The 21,515-nt window shown below is 33.4% G+C and overlaps 1 protein-coding gene and 1 long non-coding RNA gene across 6 annotated transcripts; both read left to right on the top strand.

Moving 5' to 3' along the window:
- The first annotated feature begins 490 nt into the window (after nucleotides 1–490).
- LOC124455169 (U1 small nuclear ribonucleoprotein 70 kDa-like) lies at nucleotides 491–5,610 on the top strand. Its single transcript, XM_047005878.1, has 5 exons — nucleotides 491–744; nucleotides 1,988–2,050; nucleotides 3,824–3,879; nucleotides 5,045–5,126; nucleotides 5,447–5,610. Coding segments are annotated over exons 1-4 (264 nt in total). The 5' UTR covers nucleotides 491–600; the 3' UTR covers nucleotides 5,046–5,126; nucleotides 5,447–5,610.
- A 39-nt stretch (nucleotides 5,611–5,649) lies between these two features.
- LOC124455170 lies at nucleotides 5,650–21,163 on the top strand. Of its 5 annotated transcripts, none has more exons than XR_006951741.1 (4): nucleotides 5,650–6,176; nucleotides 6,511–6,589; nucleotides 7,965–8,110; nucleotides 8,331–8,360. It is a non-coding gene; the product is annotated as an uncharacterized LOC124455170 (long non-coding RNA). The 5 variants fall into 5 exon arrangements; XR_006951743.1 differs by lacking the exon at nucleotides 8,331–8,360 and adding an exon at nucleotides 21,068–21,163 and having other exon boundaries at nucleotides 5,655–6,176; nucleotides 7,965–8,094; XR_006951744.1 differs by lacking the exon at nucleotides 8,331–8,360 and adding an exon at nucleotides 18,782–18,796 and having other exon boundaries at nucleotides 5,655–6,176; nucleotides 7,965–8,094.
- Nucleotides 21,164–21,515: the final 352 nt, after the last annotated feature.

Below are 21,515 nucleotides of genomic sequence, written 5' to 3'. Positions count from 1 at the left end.
AATAGTACTTTGCTCATGAAAAAATGAAGTTACAGCAAAAATAAAATGTCAACAATCTCTCAACATAAAGAAAGAATGATAAAAAACTAACTCACATCATTTCTAAGGAACTGAAACGTATACTAGATCATAAATGCCTCAGAAATTGGAAAGCGAGCAGTGAACTATCTTGCATTGGCAACGATGGGACAAAATACATTCTCGCATGTACAACTTTTAAATCACCACTAACGTCGATATTTTACAGCTATCGGAATTATTTTGATGTCAAATCGATTCGCATAACCTGTTTTATCCATGACTAATACTTGAGGTTAGTAAGGAGTCGCGAAAGGTCTTAAATATTCGAAAATCCATGTTTGTAAACGTTATCCGCCATACATTTCTATAGAAATTTGTATCTCGCCGTGGTAACCGGAAGTGAATTTTGCATTTATAATTAGGCTTCACTTTTGCTACCTGTAGAAGCTATATCCAGTCTATTATCAGATCAGTGGGCCAACTCAATAGAAATCCTGACTTCTTGACTTCTTCACTCGTTATTGTGTTCTTATTTCGTTGGAACTGGCAGTTTGCGAATATTTTAATTTTATAGTCGAAATGACCGCGTTTTTACCGTCAAATCTTTTGGCATTATTTGCTGCTAGACCTCCCATACCATATCTTCCTCCTCTGGATAAACTAGGTCATCAGAAAAAGCCTTGGCCGTACAGTGGAATTGCGAGTATCGTTGCTGACTTCGAGGTATTAAATACGTCGATGATTTAATGTTGCAATACATTTTAACACCTCTGTGGGTTTTGTTGTTGCGTTTTGAACACTAGAGGAATGAAAAATCAGATATCTCGATTTTGTTCACATGTGTTGAAGTATAGTCCATAGGATGCAAACCGCCTTATTTGACTATAAAATATTGGGTAGTTATCGCGTATTCTATACCGAAACAAACAATTCAGTAGTTTTGGCAATCGACCTGATATACAAAGATTTTTGAAAAACTTTGATGTTCACAGTTCAAGGGAAATATATGTATTAAAATTTTCCCGGCCTTGTTTGTTCTTGTGAAAACCACGTGTTTGAAATGAAAAAAATATTTAGGTTTATCAACATAATTTTTCAATAAAGTTGCATGTGAAGCTTCTCAAGAATTTGATGTACTAGAAATATGATGCAATATATTTCTTATTCCAAAAATTTTATATCACCAAGTTGACAGCAAGTACATATCTCATATGATTGGGTTTTCTGATTTTTTTAAAGTCGTATAATAGCTATTGTTTATTGTACCTCATTGTTTTTAAATCAGTCATAAATCCAGATGATATAAGTAGACAGCTACATTAAGTTGAACTTAACAAGTTATTCTTATTCCCTATCTGTTTGAGTACACAGAATGTGAATTTTGATTTCATTTGTAAAGTAATTGAATGGAAAGGTCTAATTTAATCAATTGATGAACTTTCTTTTTCTATTGTGTTTAATTGGATTTGCTCGCTTTTGCGTGATTTTAATAAGATTTTTTTATACAAAGAAATGCTAACATATTAATGCTTTTAATTATACATATATTATTTTTCTAATGATTTTTGGGAATTTTGGTTTTTTCATAATTTTGGAGAATTCAAGTAGAACTTTTACTTTATTTAGAATAAAGTCAATAACATTTTTTAAAATTTCAAGGTTATATGCACACACATTTCTTGCATTGAAAACTGCCCAAGCTCAGCAATTCTAGTGCTTATCTCGAAGTGATAGATGTATTTAGTTAAACCTTGTAGTTTTTTCTAATTTTCAAGTGTTGAATGAATATGCAAAACTTTTGAGCAACATTAATCCCCAACTAAGAGACATTGATTTTCATATTCCTCAGCAACTGACATGTGGTTGTGTATAAGGTACATTGCCAATGTGGTATCTATAAAAAACTGAATCACTTCAAAAAGTTTGCAGGTGCTATCAGTAAATCGACTCTACTTATTTTTCATAGGATCCTGAAGATACACCTTCTCCAACTCGTGCAGAAACTAGAGTTGAAAAAATAGAAAGAAAGGTATGTTTTTGGTTTCAGGGTGGTAAATTTTAAGTTGGTACATCAAACCAGTCAAGTGAAGTAGGTGAAAATTTGTTAAATTGGTAAGTTCCATATTTCAAAATCAACGCAAATATAGATTATCACTACCTACGTTCAAAAAACATTTTCATACGAAATCCGATAATATTACGCATTACTGCAAGACTAATGGAGCAAGCATTACTTTGGTGTATTCAGCAGCGAGGTCAGTAGTTTCTGTATGAATGTATGACCTGTCGGCAATCTTCAAAGCTCGAAAATATGTTTTCAATTGGCCAGTCATTGATTTTGACCAGTCTGCAGGCAGGCAACTTTAGTGTGTGCTTTGACTGATCTGTAGGTTAGCTTGCAAACTTTCCTTTAATACAGTTGGTCAACAAAAGAGCAAAGAAAACCGTCATTGGTCAATTTCTATAGACTGGTCTGTCAGGTCAAAAGTTGAAAATAAACACATCGCACTCAATACAAATCATTGTTCCAACTCAAAGTCTGTATTATAAGGATATTTTAGTGCACTAAATGAAAAAATGGTTGTAACAGTGCTTGAAAAACCTTACCGGTTCAAAATATTCCTGCTTTTGGCCTATATGTAGGGCACTATCCCTAAAGAGCTGAATTCTAAATTGAGAATGTTAAAGCGGGTGCTGAGCTGATCACATTGTTGAATAGGAAATTATAAAATGTAAATGCATTTCACTGCAATTTTAGAGCTGAAGTTTATATCCCTCTGGATTAAAAACAAAGATCAAATACACAGCTTTAATAGTACTCATTACATTTTAATTTGTCATGGCACAACGTTTTCTTTATAAAGTTTACTTTTCTCTGTAATATGTCTCTGCTAGTAATTAGACCTATTTGCATTTTATTTCAAGTTCTTAAAAGTCTTGAAGATGCAGAGTTTATCTTAAAATACATTTTCATTTTGAGTTATTTAACAATATTATGACTTATGATTTTGAGATAGGGCAAAAGTTGTATTGAGCTTTGCTTACATTTCAGAAAAATTTGAACTTTAATTAGTATTAATATATTCATGTCAGTATCAAAATGGTATGAAGGGGTAAGATAAAGGCTGGATCCACCACTGTTCTCATTACAACTTTTAAAGAAGTTCAATAAACTTGTGAGAGGATCAGTTGTCAGAATAAACAGTTGTTATTTTATAACATAATATATATATATATCTAGTATACAATACATGATGGTGGTGGCTGATGGTAAAATATTTAACTAGAGCTGCAGCTTACATGTTGTATTTTTTGAAAATAGAAATGTGAAAGAATTAAAGAAAGCGGATTTGGAGAAAGCTGCAGAAGAATGTAAGTTGATCCTAAATTGTTATAAATGTTCTAAATTGTTTTATTTTATGTTGCAGGCTGTTGGTGAAGAGTAGTGATTAAATAAATCTTATGTGATGTTTACTTTGCACTAGAACTTAGCACCGAACCTTTAACATTGACAAAATGAAGTGCGTTGTGAACATACCTGTATTTTTGTACCAATATAATTTAAAAAAAAGCCTAACTATATTGCCTTTAAGTCAACTAAAACAGGAATAAGCTGTATTAATACCAAAATTTGTCAGTCAACGCAACAAAATCATTTGCCACTGACTCTTAACACTCCACGAAAGATGGACACAGTCACTAGTGTTTTAGTGGTTTGTACTCCACTAAGAGGAGACAAAACTCAACATCATAAAAACTGTGAAATTTACGCGCTGTATGATATTTATTTTAATTATTTTAGGGGATCCTCACACTGATGGCTCCGATGCATTTAAAACTTTATTTGTTGGAAGACTGGTAAGCAATATTTTTTAGGAATAGGAGTTGAGCATTGCTTCGGGGCTGTTCATACGAGCCCAGCTAACTGGGATTCAGTGAGGCGTTAATTGATTTTGGCAAATGGAAACAATTCTATTCTTACATATCATTAGATAAATCTTCTAGAGCAACTTCACTATATTTTGATTTAATAAGTATTCAAAACAGTTAAAATTGAAACAACCAGTTTGGCCTAATTTAAGAATTTCAACAGGAATGGCTTGTGGCACTTAGCAAACAGCTGTAATCTTTAAGCTTGAAGTTTTGCTTCCTTTCAATGCCTCAAAATCAATTAACGCCTCGATGAATCCCGTGTAGCCGGGCTCATATGAACAGCCCCTTAATTAGATGAGTACATTGTTAATTGTTTTAATTATTCGTTAAATGCATACCGTATGTAACCAGGTTTTTTTAGTTATTTACACCCACCGTATGTATAGTTAAGGTTATCGAGAGCTCACTATAACGGTCGGTCAACGGCAATGACCGCCCCAAAAAGCTTGTTGACCGGTTTGTTTACGTTACCGGTCATTTTGACCTACCTTATTTTTACGTCTTTCCAAGTACTCCAGTCGTGCGATGCATGGTAACAACTTTACAGCTTGAAACATTTTTGTAATATATTTTATAGTTGGCAAATATGATTTTGCTGGATATTTTCGCACTCCAAGTTGAAAAATTGACCATTTTCATTATTTGACCGCCAGAATAAAAAAACTGGCAACTAATGTTATTTTTGACGTCACATCGGGAATTCATCTGATGCGTTTTGTTTAAAATTGGATGTATTTGAACATCCACGACACAAGATGTCATACACGTGGCAAATGCAACAATATAGCTATGCTTTTGAGGAAATTATGTGTAAAATACAGTGTTTTCTTAAAACGGGTTCCCGATATGACGTCAGATCTAGACATTCGCCCTAGTTTTTTTGATGTTAAGGTCAGGCAAATCATCACCGACTTTGAGCTCTAAAAAATGCACGAAGATCAAATTTTCGATTTATAAAATATGGTCAACTTGTTTTTAGGACATGACGTTTTATAAGGAAGTATTTTTGGCTTATTGAAAGCAATAAGTTGTCTTCAAGGATAAGAACTTTGAGTGATTTTATGATTGTCTGTATCTTCTCCGCATGTAGATTCAAATGGTGACCAATTCTACCACAGGAAAACCTCGTGGTTATTGTTTTGTCGAGTTTGAACATGAAAGGGACATGCATAGTAAGTTCTACCATTACAAGTTCTACCATTTGTTTTGTAATTAACAATTTTAGTTCTTTAATGAGCGCAAAGTTTCGAAATCGTTTATTTTTCTAAATGACCGTGTTGTGGTAAGTTGTCTGTAATGGTAAGTCGTTGAACACAGCCTGGTTAGTACGATGTTGTTGTTGGAACAAAATCCGATTTTTTTATCACGTTTTTAATAATTTTCTCACTGCAATGCCATCGATATCTACCACCATTTTTTTCCGGTGGTGTTTCCAACACTTTCAATTCCAATGCAATCAAAGTAATATGCTGCTATTATTAAATCATTTCAGTGCAAATACAGTCGATATTGCCAAGTGAATGGCAACAGACGATTGCTCGCTCCTATGTCATGGCTAACACTACTTGATCATTTAAAATGTTTCATTTTAACTGGTGGGTATTTTGGTGGGTATAGGCTCGTATTACATTCGAATGCTTTTAAAACAAAGAAAAATTATTTACTCTTAAAATATTGTAAAAAAGCAGAAAGAGTTAAATAAATATATGGGTCATGTAACTATAAAACATTTCCAAATCATGAACAAGTTTTATTTAAATAGTATTAAATATGCAATCTTATTTGAACTATTTTCATTAAATCTACTTCATTTACTAGCCATGCACTTGATAGGCTACCCACATGTACGCATTCGTACCTATTTTTACCGTCCAGCCTACGTGATGCAAACCTCGACTGAAATAAATCATACAAAGCTGTTTCTCGATGTTTGCTACCAATATTTTTCGCTACAGTAAGCAAATATGGGGTAAGGTTGATTGGTCGGTGTATCTTCAAGTGTTGTCGATTTCTGGTCTCGGTGTATCCACCTGCCTACCTTATAAGCTATGTACTAGGCAGTTGTTTGGTTTTTTTGGTGTTTGTTTGAGTTAGTCCTTAGTTGTTTCGTACCATTGTAGCCGCTTTTAAACATGCTGACGGTAAGAAGATTGACGGCAGGCGTATAGTAGTTGATGTGGAAAGAGGAAGAACAGTGAAGAACTGGAAACCTCGACGTTTAGGTAAATAAGATGGTGATTTTCGAAAAAAGTTTTATTTATCAACGAGTGGAAGGAAACTGTCACTGCGAACAAAATGTAAAATAATTGGGGTATCAATCTAAGTTTTAGGAAATAATCAATCAATGTCAATCCTAAATTTTGGGAAGGATTTCAAGCCATAAGTAGGAACGTGTATTTTTAGTATCCTAAATTTTTATCTGTTAGCCCTGGGCTCATATAAGTTCGTGAGTTCTTTTTTATGGGCTAGAAAGGGAGGACTGCTGCTACACACTTGGTATATTTCAATTTCATATTTTTTGTACTATAAGTTACGTCTTTCTGACTTTCTATCAAGGTGGAGGGCTAGGTGGCACACGAAATGGTGCTCCTGAAGCAAACATAAAGCATTCTGGCCGCGTCGAAAATTTTGACAGGTATGATGAATGTTCGTTAGCTGTAAATGATTTGCCATAATCGTAACTCAGTTACTTGTTTTAGTGCTATTTTTATTGTGGTTTGAAAATTATTGTTCAGCAAAAGATTAATCCCATAGTTAACCATGATGTAACGTGATCAAGTGATTTTTTCCCCGCATTAAGGCCCGTCGTTCACACTATCGGATTAGTCGGATCACAAAAAATGGATCGTGTGAGCACGTACAAAGCGAGCTTTCGACAGTCGGATCCGTCAGTCTGAAAATTCGCCGATGTTACGGATGTTCTGTTTGTTTAAATTAATGTTCCAATTGTGTCGAGTACTCAAAAATTTCTTTTGTTTATGCGGGGCGACAAATGTAATAACTGTCATTTAGATTTAAGATCTTAACTGTCGTTTAGACCTTAATTGCAAATTGCATCGATTTTTGAAGAATATTACCAAACGTTTACAATATACGAACAAGGGGGAGTTTCGTTCTGAGCCAATCATAGGTTAGTTTACGTTTTAAAAATTAGCCAATCAGAACTCGCAAAACGCGAAAATGTAAACAAAAGGATTGAGAAATTTGCACTTTGTTTGAAGCCTTTGGTGAGCTACGTTTTTGAGTAAATAAATATAAAAGCAAAGATTCATATAAAGCAACACTTTTCTTCAAATTCCTCTTGGGCATTTAAAATTGCGATCTAGAACGGAATTTATCGGCTGTTTAATAGCTACCATTTTACACTCGCGAAGTAGCATTGATTATGTGCTTGGTTTACAAGGGTTCACCAGTCAGAGCGTATGTGGAACTTTTATTCTGGCGCAATTAGATTGCTCCAACTTTCCATTGCTCTATGGATTTTGCAGTCTTTACTTCAGGCTGGTTTTTAAAGTTACTGGTCGGTTAATGAGGTTTTCTAAAGGAAAGAATTTTTTTAACCGTTAAAATTTTCACTTGACGCTTTTCAATGTTTGTACTATGCAATTATTATAAAAACCACGTGTTTCATTTCATTAAAATTTTAAGTAGACAAGTATTGACATTTGCATTTCAACATGTGCAACTTGTACGGAACCTTAGGAAAACTAAAAACCAGCAGTCCCGAATATTTTAAATTCAAGTTATATTATTGTCAAATTTCCAGGTTTTGTCTGAGCAATCACAGTTTGTAGCATTTTTATTGGTGTTGAAAAACATTTGCACGAATGCTCGGGTTGGTATAAAGCGAAGTTCATTTTAATGACAATAAACATTTCATATGTCTCAAGACTTCACTTTTTACTCTGAAGCAATCTTCTGGAATTGAAAGACCCTGCCTACTCATGCCTGCATGTTGGATGAGACAGCCCCTAAAATTGACCTGAAAATGGATTTTACTATTTTTTTAGGGATCGCGATTGAGATGAACGTGATCGTGGTGGTGAATATCGTGACCGTTCAAGGCGTGATCGTGAACGAGACCGTTGCCGTGATAGAGATCGCGATAGACATGATCGTCGCCGAGAAAGGGATCGTAAGGTTCGGGATCGTGATGGTCGGGATCGCGGGGGTCGGGACCGTGAGTTTCGGGACCGTAAGGGTCGAGACCGTGAAGGTCGGGATAGAGACAGGTAAGTAAAGCAAAAAGTAAAGCGGATTTTGTTAGTGTAGTCGATGCAACTAGACCAACTTTAGCAATTGGTATGAAATAGAGTTTTTAATACTTTTTTGCTAGCTTCAGATCATTAAACGACGTAGTAACGTAATTGAATAAGTAACGATATAATAAAAAAAATAAAGCTTACTCCGAACAAAAAGTTCATTTTTAACTCAATATTTGGGAAGGAAACAAGACAATTTTTTATTTGAATAGTTGTACTTTGAATTTGTTACAGGTTTATCGTCAAGACTATATTTACAAGAGAACTGACGCTCTACTGATATGAATGTTACATCATTCCAACAGAAGCGTGGAAGTGTGAATTGGGTGGTACTAACATACCACACTATAACCCATTTAATGAATTTACTCTTACCGATTCGTTTGTTGCCGTAAACTCTATCCACATTATTCCTAAAAATTTATTGAAGGCTATCAATTCGTTTCGTTTGACGTCGAATCTTTATTTACCAACGTGCCTTTGAACAGAACAATAAAAATAATTTTGGAAAGAAATTTTTGAGAAAATCAAATTTTAACTAAACTTGAGAAAAGAACTCTTAAAAAACTTATTATTGACTGTTGCATTAAAAGCGCTTTTTCTTTCGACAATGAAATTTTTAAACAAACCGATGGGGGTTTCAATGTACTCCTGCTTAGGCCCCATACTCGCTAACATAATACTACAACACACTGAAACACACTGTGCAGTCGCCTTGGTCGCGGGACTAAAGGGAATTGATGACCGCGCGTTAGCCGCTTGAACGTCAGAAACACACATGCAAAAACGAGTTTGGCGACCACATTGCGACTATCAACATGGCGTCTAGTCATCAGGCTAAGTCACTAGCATCTGTTTGCATATTGTACGAGCTGGAAGAGGTTGAAAAACGGGAAAAAATAATAAAATGAAAAGATGATGGGCTCGTCAATAAACAGGCAAAGGAGAGTACAAGGAGATTTTCTGCACTTGGTTCAAGAACTAAGAACCGACGAGGAGCAGTTTAATCTGTATTTTCGCATGAGCCCTCAAATATTTGGTGAGCTGCTGGCTTTGGTTGGTCCATCTCTTCGTAGGCAAGATACTCAAATGAGGCAAGCAGTTGGACATGCTGAAAGACTAGCAATCACATTAATAAGATTGGCTACAGGTGATAGCCCAAGCAATCATCCAACACAACACAAAATAAGCTGCATTCGAACACTTTTCAACAGGATAAACTCTCATTGTAATACCGAAGAAGCCAAGAAAACAGAACGCAACTACATACTCCACATTTATTAAAAACAATTACCCTAGAAACTTTATAAACAAAACTATAAACAAAATACAAAACAAAACACAAACCGACAAAAGCAACAAGAAACCAGACGAAACAGTAAAAATCGTCACATTACCATACATAAACGGAACATCTGAAATGACTGCCAGAATTCTTCGAACATTTAATATTAACGTCACTCCCAAACCTACACAAAAACTCAAACCTAATAATAATAATAACACTAGTCATATTCACAATACCCATGACAACGCATTCCACACCATCCAATCACATTAATCCACCCGCTAATTCAATTAGACGCTCTAAGCGTCTACATATGAAAAAGAACAGTATATAACTTCCTATACCTTTCTGATGAAGGCTCGAAGCACCTAGTTGAAAGCTCAATAAAATCATTTTATATACAATCCGGAGAAACTTTTATTTTTATACAGAAAAATAAAGGCATGCGCTGATTGGTCTATTGCTGTGTTTGCATTAGCCTGTAAAAACCAATTTGAGCTCAACCAACAAAATCAATCAATCAATCAATAAGAATTTGCAAATTAATGCTTTTTTCAAATGTTTTCCATTACTTTTATTTTGTAAAAAAAATAAAAGATGTTTTTTGTGTTTGCACAGTCTTATGCAAACCTCGGAGACGTTTATACGAACTCTGGAGTAGGTGCGGGCCTGGACCTTTCGTCTGGGGCTTGCATTGATCTGCTCTTGATTTCTCTGAAGGGTCTCCTCGGTTTTCATCAGCCTGTGCAAACACGGGATAAATCTTTCTTTTCTTAAATACATTACATTTTAAAAAAAATTTCATATACACCTTCTCCTCTTCTACATAAATTTATAAAACTCTAAAACAAGGTGACATTTAGAAAAATAAGTCGATATTGTAATTCCTAGGCCATCTTTGAATATGTCGTAAACAAACATGAAAAAATTCAAAACTACCATTATCAACAGATTTTTAAAGCTTTCACAAAAACGTCCAGAAATATTTTACTTCGATTTTTATTTATGCATGCGAAGGACAGTTTTTGATTTCCTGCATTCTTATTGGCTGCAGCAGCGGCGGCTTTTTACGATATTATGACCGTAGTCGACGAGTCATTTCTAGCAAAAGATTTGCTTAGAAAATCAAATTTTTTAAATTTATTTAAGTACGGTGTAAATAGTTTGAAGAGAAAGCAAAATGTATTTAGGTGATACTCATCATAGCAAAAGTGAATTTTACTATTCAGAGAGAGTACACTTAATAAAATAGGATTAAGTTTCCTCTCAACCAGCCACGTCGAGCAATTTAAAACGCGATTATTTTTGTTTATAAAAATAAGAAATATTTTCACTTAGTCTCAAAAGCATCTAGACGTTCATGGAAGATTACAAACATTTGCTTGAAACATTTGGGAAATTTAAACTTAAAATGTTTGTAATTTCAAACTACGCCTTTATTTGTTTATTCTGTAGAATAACAAAACAAATCAACATAGACAACTAATCAGAAAGATGTTTTGATATTCATCAGTAAATTGAAAACTATATCATCAAAATTTACAAGATATACATCATAGAAATATGCAAAACTTCTGTTTTTCATTAGTGAAGCAAAGTCTTTAACCAGTTCCTTTATGAACATCTACACTATAGATGAATATATTGAAGATATGAATCGTTTGTTGATACTTTGTTGTAGACTGAGAATTCATCTTCGAAAAATGCCTCGCGGAACAGAAATTGGCTTTGTCAACTTCAACTTTTATATGACGATACAACATGCTATCTCATTTCTCAGTCATTACAAAAGCACAGATAATACAGCATTAGTGTTAAAACTCTCCACCGGTTTTCCTGTACATTTCATTAAAACTTTGTCCAAATCAGAAGTTTTTAAAATATAAGAAAGCAAAAAATGTGAATTTGTAATACGAAAGGATGGTAAAGTAGGAACGACACCCCCTATTAAGTCAACAGCAAATGATCGAACTTCCCGCTTTAATTCCACGAGAGATGCGTTACCCAGTCTAATGCACATAACACAGATTGCAATCCACTAAAGACGCGGATGTCTCGCTGTGGGCAAGTTTTTTTTAATAAACCTTTCGGCAGTGTAGTAGTTGAACAATTACTGAACAAGTTCGCAAAGTAAAAGGTTAAGCAAACATTTCCGACTAAATTAATTTCGGTTTACTAAGCTTACCTTTCCTTTATAAACAGTTGGTGTACCACTATTTGAATAGAACGACACCTCTTTAAAATCTTTTAGCGGACAATCATCTCTACACCAGTAATTTATTTCATATACTTGCTTCTTGTATTCTATGTCATCTGTACTTAATATTCCACTGTTGAAAAACGATTTTGGCAAATTGTGCATGCCACCTTTCAAACAATGCATTTCAGTAGAATGCCATTTTCCCAATGGAAACGAAAGATAGTGTTCAAGTGATTGGTCAAGATCACACGCAGAAAAGCCTACAGAAAAGCGTCTTAGATACGGCAACCAGGCTTTCAAGCTTGACTAAATCCAAGTCTTCCTGATCTTGAATAGAAACTTTAGCTTTAATTACACTGATAGTACTTTCAAGAAAATTTTCTACCGTGAACTGACTCCAAATTTTAATCTAACGATCCCAAGCATTAACTTGATCATCTACACTATTTGCTTTTGATAACCAAGTGTAAAGCTGGTCACTGACAACACTTGTTGTTTCGTCGTAGTATTTTCCTGATTAAAAAAAGGTAAATTATTGTTACCAACAGTTTATAATGTTGATTTCATTCTCAAGACATAGATTCTCACCCAATGAAATAAGGTTGTTTTCACTTGCATGCCTCGTCAATATTTTGTTACATTGCTGAATAATAAAAATAGACAAAAACATCTCATTGTATAATTACCAATATTCAAAATGTCTTTTCTAAATGATTCATTTATTCCATCCATCCAGTTTGGCCAAAATTTGTCAAAATGTTTCTCAGCCCAAACTGAAAACATGAGACACAAAGCAGCATAAACAATTACTCTAGCAAATTAATCATTACATATGAAAGAGTAGTACTAACAATATCCAGGTGCAAATAGCGTCATCATGAACTGTAGTGGCATGCATTTTAAGTGTAATCCAGTATTAGCTATAATGCAGGCCTGAGTTCGTTGTTGAGAAAATAAATGTAAATTTATAGAAATGATTTGAGTTTTCTTTCTATCGATGTTTGCCTTTCATCTTACAAACTTTCTATTTGTATAAAAGAACAACACTTGAATATGTTATACAGAGGCGTAACTAGAACGTTAACTGGGTGTGTATATTCATATATTCCGTTGTGCCCTGCCGATTTCTTTGAAACTCAAATCACTTTCATGAGAAATCAGTTAGGCAAGGCGGAATATATAATATGCCCCCCTTCCCCAATTAACGTTCTAGTTAAGCCTCTGATGTTATATGTTGAGCAAGCATCGTTTTGACTAGCTAGCAGAAATAGAAAAACATTTCTCATGACATGCAATTGCATCTTCTCAATACATGCATCTAAAGTCGTCTTGTTGGATTTACATTACACGATCTCTGCTTTTACACTATTTTTATGCTTTTGCACTATTTTTATGCTTTTACACTATTTTTGTTCACTATTTTTATGCACTTCACCTTCAGATTTTTTGCGAAGACCATAAATGCTAGTAATGACATTTTCATCGTAGTTTGGAAAACATTTGATAGGTAGATTAAAGTTCTTGCTGTAACCGTCCGTTAAATAATGTTGTTTTTCATATTGATCGTCCACACCTCCAGGCAATCGCATTACTCCAGCTTGAAAAATAATAAATATTTTTTTAGTTGAAAATTGTAAGATTCTCTTTCATTTCTGCATGTACATGATTAAAGAATTATATATATAGATGGTCGCCAATATCATATAATACCAAAAAATTGATGTATTCTAGTGATTTTCATAAAATTTTGCATTTTCTACAAGAAAAGAGTGTAATCTCTCAATCTTTAATCAATGCTTCTCTTTAAAAATGACTTTTTCTAGATTACTTGATTATGAAAAAACTGTTTCATTAAATTCTATAACCTGTAGATTTAAAAGTTCGTAGAATATATATTTAGTTCTGTGTCTTCCAACACGACAATGACGTCAAACACACACATAAGTAGAGTTTTTTGAAAACACCCCAAAGATAAAAAGGTTTGTGTGATTCAATGGCCAACACAATCATTAGTTTTGGCACCAGCGTATATAGGCGCAACTCAGAGGAGTTGGAAGCGGAGAAGCAATGAAGGCTATAAGACCCTCCTAACTTTTCTTGAAAGGACAGCACCCCTTACTCATAACATTAAAACAGTAAAATTCCTATGAAAGATGCAGGTCTCTTTTGAATATAAAACATACGTATGTTTATTACGGCTGGTAGGCTTCAAAAAAATCCCGCAGAAAGTTTTTGTAATTTCCCTTAATAGCATATTTTGTTGTTAACATCACCTGCTGAGACAGAAAATGATGATAAAACAGCTATTTTCATTTTCATAAAATAGCTTCAATTTTAGCAGACAACTTTACTGAGCGAGTTTATCCATACCTTCTGCATACAAACCAGACGCAAGACCACTTTCATTATCATACGTAAAGATTCTTCCTCCATAACGGTCAGTTCGCTCTAGAATTTTCACAGAAAGACCAGCTTTTTTTAATTCATACGCTGCACTTAGACCTGCCATTCCTGCATCAACTATAATGACGTCACTGATCTTTTCATCTTCAATACCATTGATTATCGATCTTGGATGTTTTGATTCCACCGGTTTGTATCCGTAACGATTGAAAGCTTTTCGCAAACCTTCATCTTGGATACATTTCAGAAACATTTTGATGCAATCACTCTGCTGAATTGGAATTTGTTTATTTTTCGGAATTTTCGTAGGTTCATCATTTTTCCAAAATCTTTTGTGGTTTTTAAGATAATCTGACGCCATTGTAGAACATGAAAACTTAAACAACTACAATGTACATTGAGTTGAATAAATTAGATGTGTAATAAGTGTAGCATTGTATGACTGATCTTAAGGATTTACTTTCTTTACTTGATTTTACTTGTAGATTGAAGAATTTTGGCCGAAAAACAACTGAAACAAAAAAGGACCACATGCCCTAATACCTGTCTTATAAAAACATGTTGATCAAAAGGCGAATGCAATTTTGATTTGTTGAGATATGAACATCAAACGAAAACATATAAGCAATACAGTATTTTGCATAATTAATTAAGTAGATATGACATACGCCATATCACATGAAGATCGTCATTATAATATCGTTGCTCGTTACACTTGTTTTGTTCCTCTATAAAATCTATATTATACTTTACATAATCCGAATGTTATTACCGACTTACGAATAATTTAACATGATTAACAATAGAATTTTATACTAAATACGTTAAAAAGCCGTGCATGTTTTCTGTTAATTCAGTTTGTAAAGCCTTTCACGATCGAAGCATGATGGAATATGCTGCACTTAATTTGCGCTTGACAAATACTGTATTCCCTAAGCATGCATTTATTAGATTTAGTTCACTCGACATGAATCTACTAATTTCTATCGTCTGAGCATGATTATTGTTATCCGTTTCAAAACCTTAGTGAATAATGCCAACGATGTAACCAAAATTCAATATCTACTTCTAATGATAAAAACATAGACAAGTAAATAAGATGAGATATGCATGGTTGGTCAAAAGTTAAACTTTCAAGGGGATGCGGTTGTTATATTCCGGCGAACTATTTCGGCGATGTTTGCGCCGAAGTCCATCTGCGGCATATGAGAACACCTTTGAATTTTTTGAACGGTATGTATTCCTGACTTGCAATTCAGCTATATATGTTGGTGGTCTGGTACAAAAGAATATTTCATCAGAGTTATTTAGTTGGCCGGCGTGGACGAGACACATTGTTTTTGGAAAATCTCAAGAGAATGTTGCAAGTCAAGAATATGTCAAAGCCGCCGACAATCGCGAAAGTTGAAGGAGTTAGGATAAAGTGCGGATACGGAGTGCGGATGAACCTTCGTATACGGATGGCGGATATGGGGATATAACGCGGAAGAGAGGATAAAATGTGGATGAGAGGATAAAAGGTGGATGAGGAGATAAAATCCGAATGAGGGGATGAAATGCGGAAGAGGAGACAAAATCCGGATAAGGGTATAAAACGGGGAAGAGGGGACAAAACGGGGATGAGGGGATAAAATGCGGATAAAATTGGAAATGCTTACTTTTCGGCATTTATTCTAAGAATTTTAGAACATTTAATTGTCATCACATTTCTAAAGAAAATATAAAATTTCTAAAAAAATTTTGGTGGAGAGGGGCCAAGCAGATCTACAACATCACTGAGACATTAGCCACTGCTGCTAAAGTCTATATAAGAATTTCTTTTAGTTAAAAAAATATTTTCGTTTATCATTCACCATCAAGTGATCAAATAATTCTAAATAAATATGACGGGAACAATATAATTGTTCTTAGCAATATTAGGATGATTTAAAAAGTGGCTCTTGTCAGTTGAGTTCACAGTTGCAGTCAAAAATTTCAAAAAGATGTTAAATGAACTTAAAAGAAGGTGTATGCAAAAATATGCTTAATATTGCTGATGCATAAAAGTTCGTAAGTTTTAGGTATGATATGCATGTTATGTTTGTGTGCATTTCGTCCTTATTATAAAAGATCACTAAAACTCACACTCATTAAGTGCAACAAAGGCTTCAAATAATAATTAGATGACTTTGTAGCCAGGCTGAGTAATTTTGATTAGGGGTAGGCATTTAAAAAAACGTTGTGCTTGATATTACATCCACATTTCTACGCCACGCCTACCACCGTCTGCCACGCCTACCACGCCTCCTATATCGGGGAAACTGGCAGGAAACTAAACATAAGACTTACTGAACAAAAACGAGCTACTAAGAAACAAGACAAAACTAATCACATTGCCGAACATCACCGAATCACAAAGCACAACATTGACTGGGACTCGGCAAAATGCATCACTTACATCATGGCAAAATGCATCACTTACAGTACTGACTATAGACAACGGCTTACATTAGAAAGTTGGTATACCAACTTGGAACAAACCCCTGAACAGATCACAGCAATTACCGGCACCTTCCAAATGACTTATTCACAATTCAAACAAACGATCAACTACAATCATTACACTTCACACTAATTCACAATGACACATAAAAACATGACACCCACATTACAACTAAAAACATCACACCTAAATCACACATCACAACTAAAATAAAATTTCACATCACACTAATCCACAATGACAATACATTTCCTGTACACACAATACAATGACGTAAGAACCAAATATCAAATAAGGCTAACCTGACGTTTACTCCTCATTTGACTCTAAAGATGACTACCGCTAAGGTTGTCGAATTGTCAGTCAACAAAAACAAAAACAGTCCTTCTCCGGACTTTATTAACCTGGACGATCATCATTTACAAACATGTTTTTTATTGTAACAGAAATTAACGAATGTCGGTTTTATCCTTGTGGCAAAGGAGGCAGATGCATTAATACCGTTGGTTCTACAGATATAAGTCTTTAATTTTTTTAAAATATCTGTTGTAATAGCACTTCTATTTTTCTAAGGAAAGATTTGAGCCACCACTAGTTAACATCCATGTCGTAGACTGCAACGAAGCATTTATTGGAGTGACTGGTCTTTGGTGTTTGCGACTGGCTGGCTGTCTTTATTGCCTAAATTGTTGGACACACTATTTTACAATATCACAGCTCAGGATTGTCAACAGTAAAAAAAATAACGACCGTTCCATTCATCGCTATTATTTTACCGGTTTCGCACTAAGCTTAGTTGCTGAACCATGATTTCGCTTGGCATATCGCTGCTGATTTCTTTGAGGCTACCCACATGTACGCACTGCGCGCTTATTTTTACTATTTCATCGCGGGCGCAACATGCAATATTTGATTGGCGTTTGCTGAGTGTAGCGTGAGTCAGATTGCACTCCTAATAAAATTGCGCCACTGGAATTAAGCTGTTGAATAATTTAAACATTAAAACGAAACTTTTGGTGAGGTGTTTATTTTTTGCAATCAATAATAAATATTCCCCGTCACACAACGTAACAAAGGAGACAACGTAACAAGACAACGTAACAAACAAAAACAACGTAAAAAGAAACATTTTGCAGAAAGCGTTTTTGTAGAAACTGTTTGAATAAATTTAAGAGAACGTGTTTGCATTCAATGGCAATTCAATATTTTTGAATACGATTGTGAAAAAATCATCATTATTTTAGAAAAATTGTTCAAAAGTATAATCTAATGATGTGCATTTATACATATTGCACAAGTGGTGTGCTAAACAACTTAAACTTGACATTATGTTAATAAGACACAAACATACGTAGTACATACAATTTATGAGAGAAAAATGAAAAGTATGTGCAGGTACTTTGCTTTTATGCATTCAGTGAAAATGAAAAACCACTTTCCTGTATGATGATTGTAAGTTATGAAAATTTAAGTGGTAAATGTAAATTTTGCTCTGAAAATGTTTACGGAGGGGGAGGGGTGGTGGTGGTCACAACATTAATGTGTCTTTTTTGTCCTTATTCTTTGCATTTTTGAGGAGAGGAAAGGGAATGAATACGTTGAAATGATCTAAGTATATTAAAAACATGAGAAATTAAAATCATGTGAAATGGGATGTATAACGATAATTACCTAAGAAACTAGCCTTGTATGAATATAATGTACTTTGGAAAGTTTCATGTTAGGTTAAGTAAAAAGGGGTAAACCATATTATAATGAACTCTAAAAATTGAACAAAAGTTGTTTATAGACAATACTCTTTTTTGGCTTGTAGTATCTTATCTATGAACAGAAACTAACATCTGCAGTGCATATTTTTCTTTTAGATTGTAGAGACACTTGAAATAGTTGACCAATTTGAATAACGTCAAAATAAACATTTTTTTCCCGGGGTATTGCTATAAGAAATTAAAATAATTTGGTCTGTTATTTTCAATGTAAATAGTATTTCTTGGACTTGCTGAAACAATATTTTTGTTGCATGTTTTTTCTGACACTAAATATCAGCAATTATGGCTCTTCATCCCAAAATATAATGAAAAATAATCAAAATTTGTGTCCCCGTCCACAGAAAAGTACTCGTCTTGTGTTGATGTCAAAATTCAAAAAGCCAATATTACTAGCACTTTAGGACACGACAATTTTTGTTTCAGTTACATTTTTTCTAAGCTGCTTGTTGAGAAGGATAGAAAATAACTTATCAGAATTCAAAGGAGAAATTTCATTGATAGCCAAATTTCCTCTTCAATGGTAAGCAAAGAAAACATAAAGAAAACTTAAAATTCAGAGTTTATCACATAATGCAAGAACAATAGCTCTTATGGATTTCACTTCCTTATTAAGAACATACATTTCATTTATCATAGTCATGCTTATACGTAATCCAACAGATAATCTAACACAATCTTTATCTTATAAAATATTTAAAGTTTATGAAACATTTTTGTATGTTTTTTTTAAGCATTTTCTGTAATTTAGGGTAGCGCAGCATGCATTATATATATACATAGCTGCCATCTGGTAATTTGACTAGTCTAAAATTCTTTAAAGAATTTTACCGTTTCGCAAATCTCTTTATCATTTCATATTTATCCTTATGATGAAAACAAAAACGAGTTGATTGATCACAACCAACGATAAAGTTCTATTAATTGATATTTAGGAATGTCTGGAAATGTATTAAATCATAATTACATTGATACGCCATACAGATAACAAAAATGTTTTTAAACTATCATAGACATTTAAGAATTATGAAATTTTTGCAAAGTGTTTTACGTTTTTACATGAGAATGATGGTAAACTAAAACTTGAATGCATGTATGATAAAGAATATTTGATTAGACATTGAAACTAAGATTTAGGATTGAGAGAAATAATCAAGAGAAAGAGGTACATAATTCAACAAATTGAAATAGGGCAAATCATCATCAAACATAAATACAGAAGTCATTTTAAAGAGCAAGAAATATATGCAGAACAAACGATACATTTCTTGGCTCTTGTTTGTTCTGCTACAATTATTCAATATTACAAGACCATTTTTGAAGATGGAAAACGCCTTTTAACTGTCTGAAACAAAATATTTGAAGATGTAAGAATTTTTCAATACTGCAAAGTTGCATTCTTATATTTAGTTCTTGAGACTTTTTTTACTTTGACAGTTCTGTCAAAATGCTCAGAAATTTCATTCAATTCAGAACTTATATAATTATGGAGTCGAGCTTCTCTCTACGACAGACAGATGTTGTAAACAGAATATCATGTATATCATGAATAATGTAATTCGTAAATTTTGCTCTGAAAATGTTTAAGGGGGGAGGGTTTACAACATTAATGTGTCTTTTGTCCTTATTTTCAGTATTTTGAGAGAGGAAAGGGAATGAATACGTTGAAATGAATTAAATATAATAAAAACATGAGAAATTAAAATCATGCCAAATGGGATGTATAAAGATAATTACCTAAGAAACCAGCCTTGTTTCAATTTGATGTACTTTAGAAAGTTTCTTGTTAGGTTAAGTAAAAGGGGTAAACCATATTATAATTAACTATAAAAATTGAACAAAATTGCTTATAGACAATACTCCTTATTTGGCTTTGTAGTATTTTATCTATGAACGGAAACTAACATCTGCAGTGCACATTTTCTTTTAGTTTATAGAGACACTTGAAATAGTTGACCAATTTGAATAACGTCAACATAAACATATTTTTCACGGGTGTTGTTATTTGAAATTAAAGTAATTTGGTCTGTTATTTTCAATGTAAATGATATTTCTCGGAATTGTTGAAACAATATTTTTGTTGCATATTTTTCTGACACTAAATTTCTGCAATTATTGTTCTTTATCCCAAATATATATAAAATCATGAAAATTTGTGTCACCGTCACGTATATAGTTCATCTATAAAGATAATCACCTAAGAAACTAGCCTTGTTTGAAAATGATGTACTTTAGAAAGTTTCATGTTGGGTTAAGTAGAAAATGGATAAAACATAATATAATGAACTCTAAAAATTGAACAAAAGTTGTTTATAGACAATACTCTTTTTTGGCTTATAGTATCTTATCTATGAACAGAAACTAACATCTGCAGTGCATATTTTTCTTTTATATTGTAGAGACACTTGAAATAGTTGACCAATTTGAATAACGTCAAAATAAACATTTTTTTCCGGGGTATTGTTATAAGAATTAAAATAATTTGGTCTGTTATTTTCAATGTAAATAGTATTTCTTGGAATTGCTGAAACAATATTTTTGTTGCATATTTTTCTGACACTAAATTTCAGCAATTATGGCTCTTCATCCAAAATATAATGAAAATCATGAAAATTTGTGTCCCCGTCCACGGAAAAGTACTCGTCTTGTGTTGATGTCAAAATTCAAAAGCCAATATTACTAGCACTTTAAGACACGACAAGTTTGTTTCAGTTACATTTTTCTAAGCTGCTGTTGGAGAAGGATAGAAAATAACTTATCAGAATTCGAAGGAGAAATTTCATTGATAGCCAAATTTCCTCTTCAATGGTAAGCAAAGAAAACATAAAGAAAACTTAAAATTCAGAGTTTATAACATAATGCAGAACAATAGCTCTTATGGATTTCACTTCCTTATTAAGAACATACATTTCATTTATCATAGTCATGCTTATACGTAATCCAACAGATAATCTAACACAATCTTTATCTTATAAAATACTTAAAGCTTTATGAAACATTTTGTATGTTTTTAAGCATTTTCTGTAATTTAGGTAGCGCAGCATGCATATATATACATAGCTGCCATCTGGTAATTTGACTAGTCTAAAATTCTTTAAAAAATTTTACCATTTCGCAAATCTCTTTATAATTTCATATTTATCCTTATGATGAAAAGAAA

Source organism: Xenia sp. Carnegie-2017, unplaced genomic scaffold, assembly GCF_021976095.1.
Source record: "Xenia sp. Carnegie-2017 unplaced genomic scaffold, XeniaSp_v1 HiC_scaffold_30, whole genome shotgun sequence".
Lineage (NCBI taxonomy): Eukaryota > Metazoa > Cnidaria > Anthozoa > Malacalcyonacea > Xeniidae > Xenia > Xenia sp. Carnegie-2017.
This window is presented reverse-complemented; position numbering and strand designations above follow the sequence as displayed.

What these genes read in the sequence shown, in the direction of transcription:
- LOC124455169 (XM_047005878.1), top strand. Translation starts at nt 601, where the DNA reads ATGACCGCGTTTTTACCGTCAAATCTTTTGGCATTATTTGCTGCTAGA. An exon ending in GTATCGTTGCTGACTTCGAG is followed by an intron (nt 745 to 1,987) that starts GTATTAAATACG and finishes TATTTTTCATAG; the next exon opens with GATCCTGAAGATACACCTTC. An exon ending in TTGAAAAAATAGAAAGAAAG is followed by an intron (nt 2,051 to 3,823) that starts GTATGTTTTTGG and finishes TAATTATTTTAG; the next exon opens with GGGATCCTCACACTGATGGC.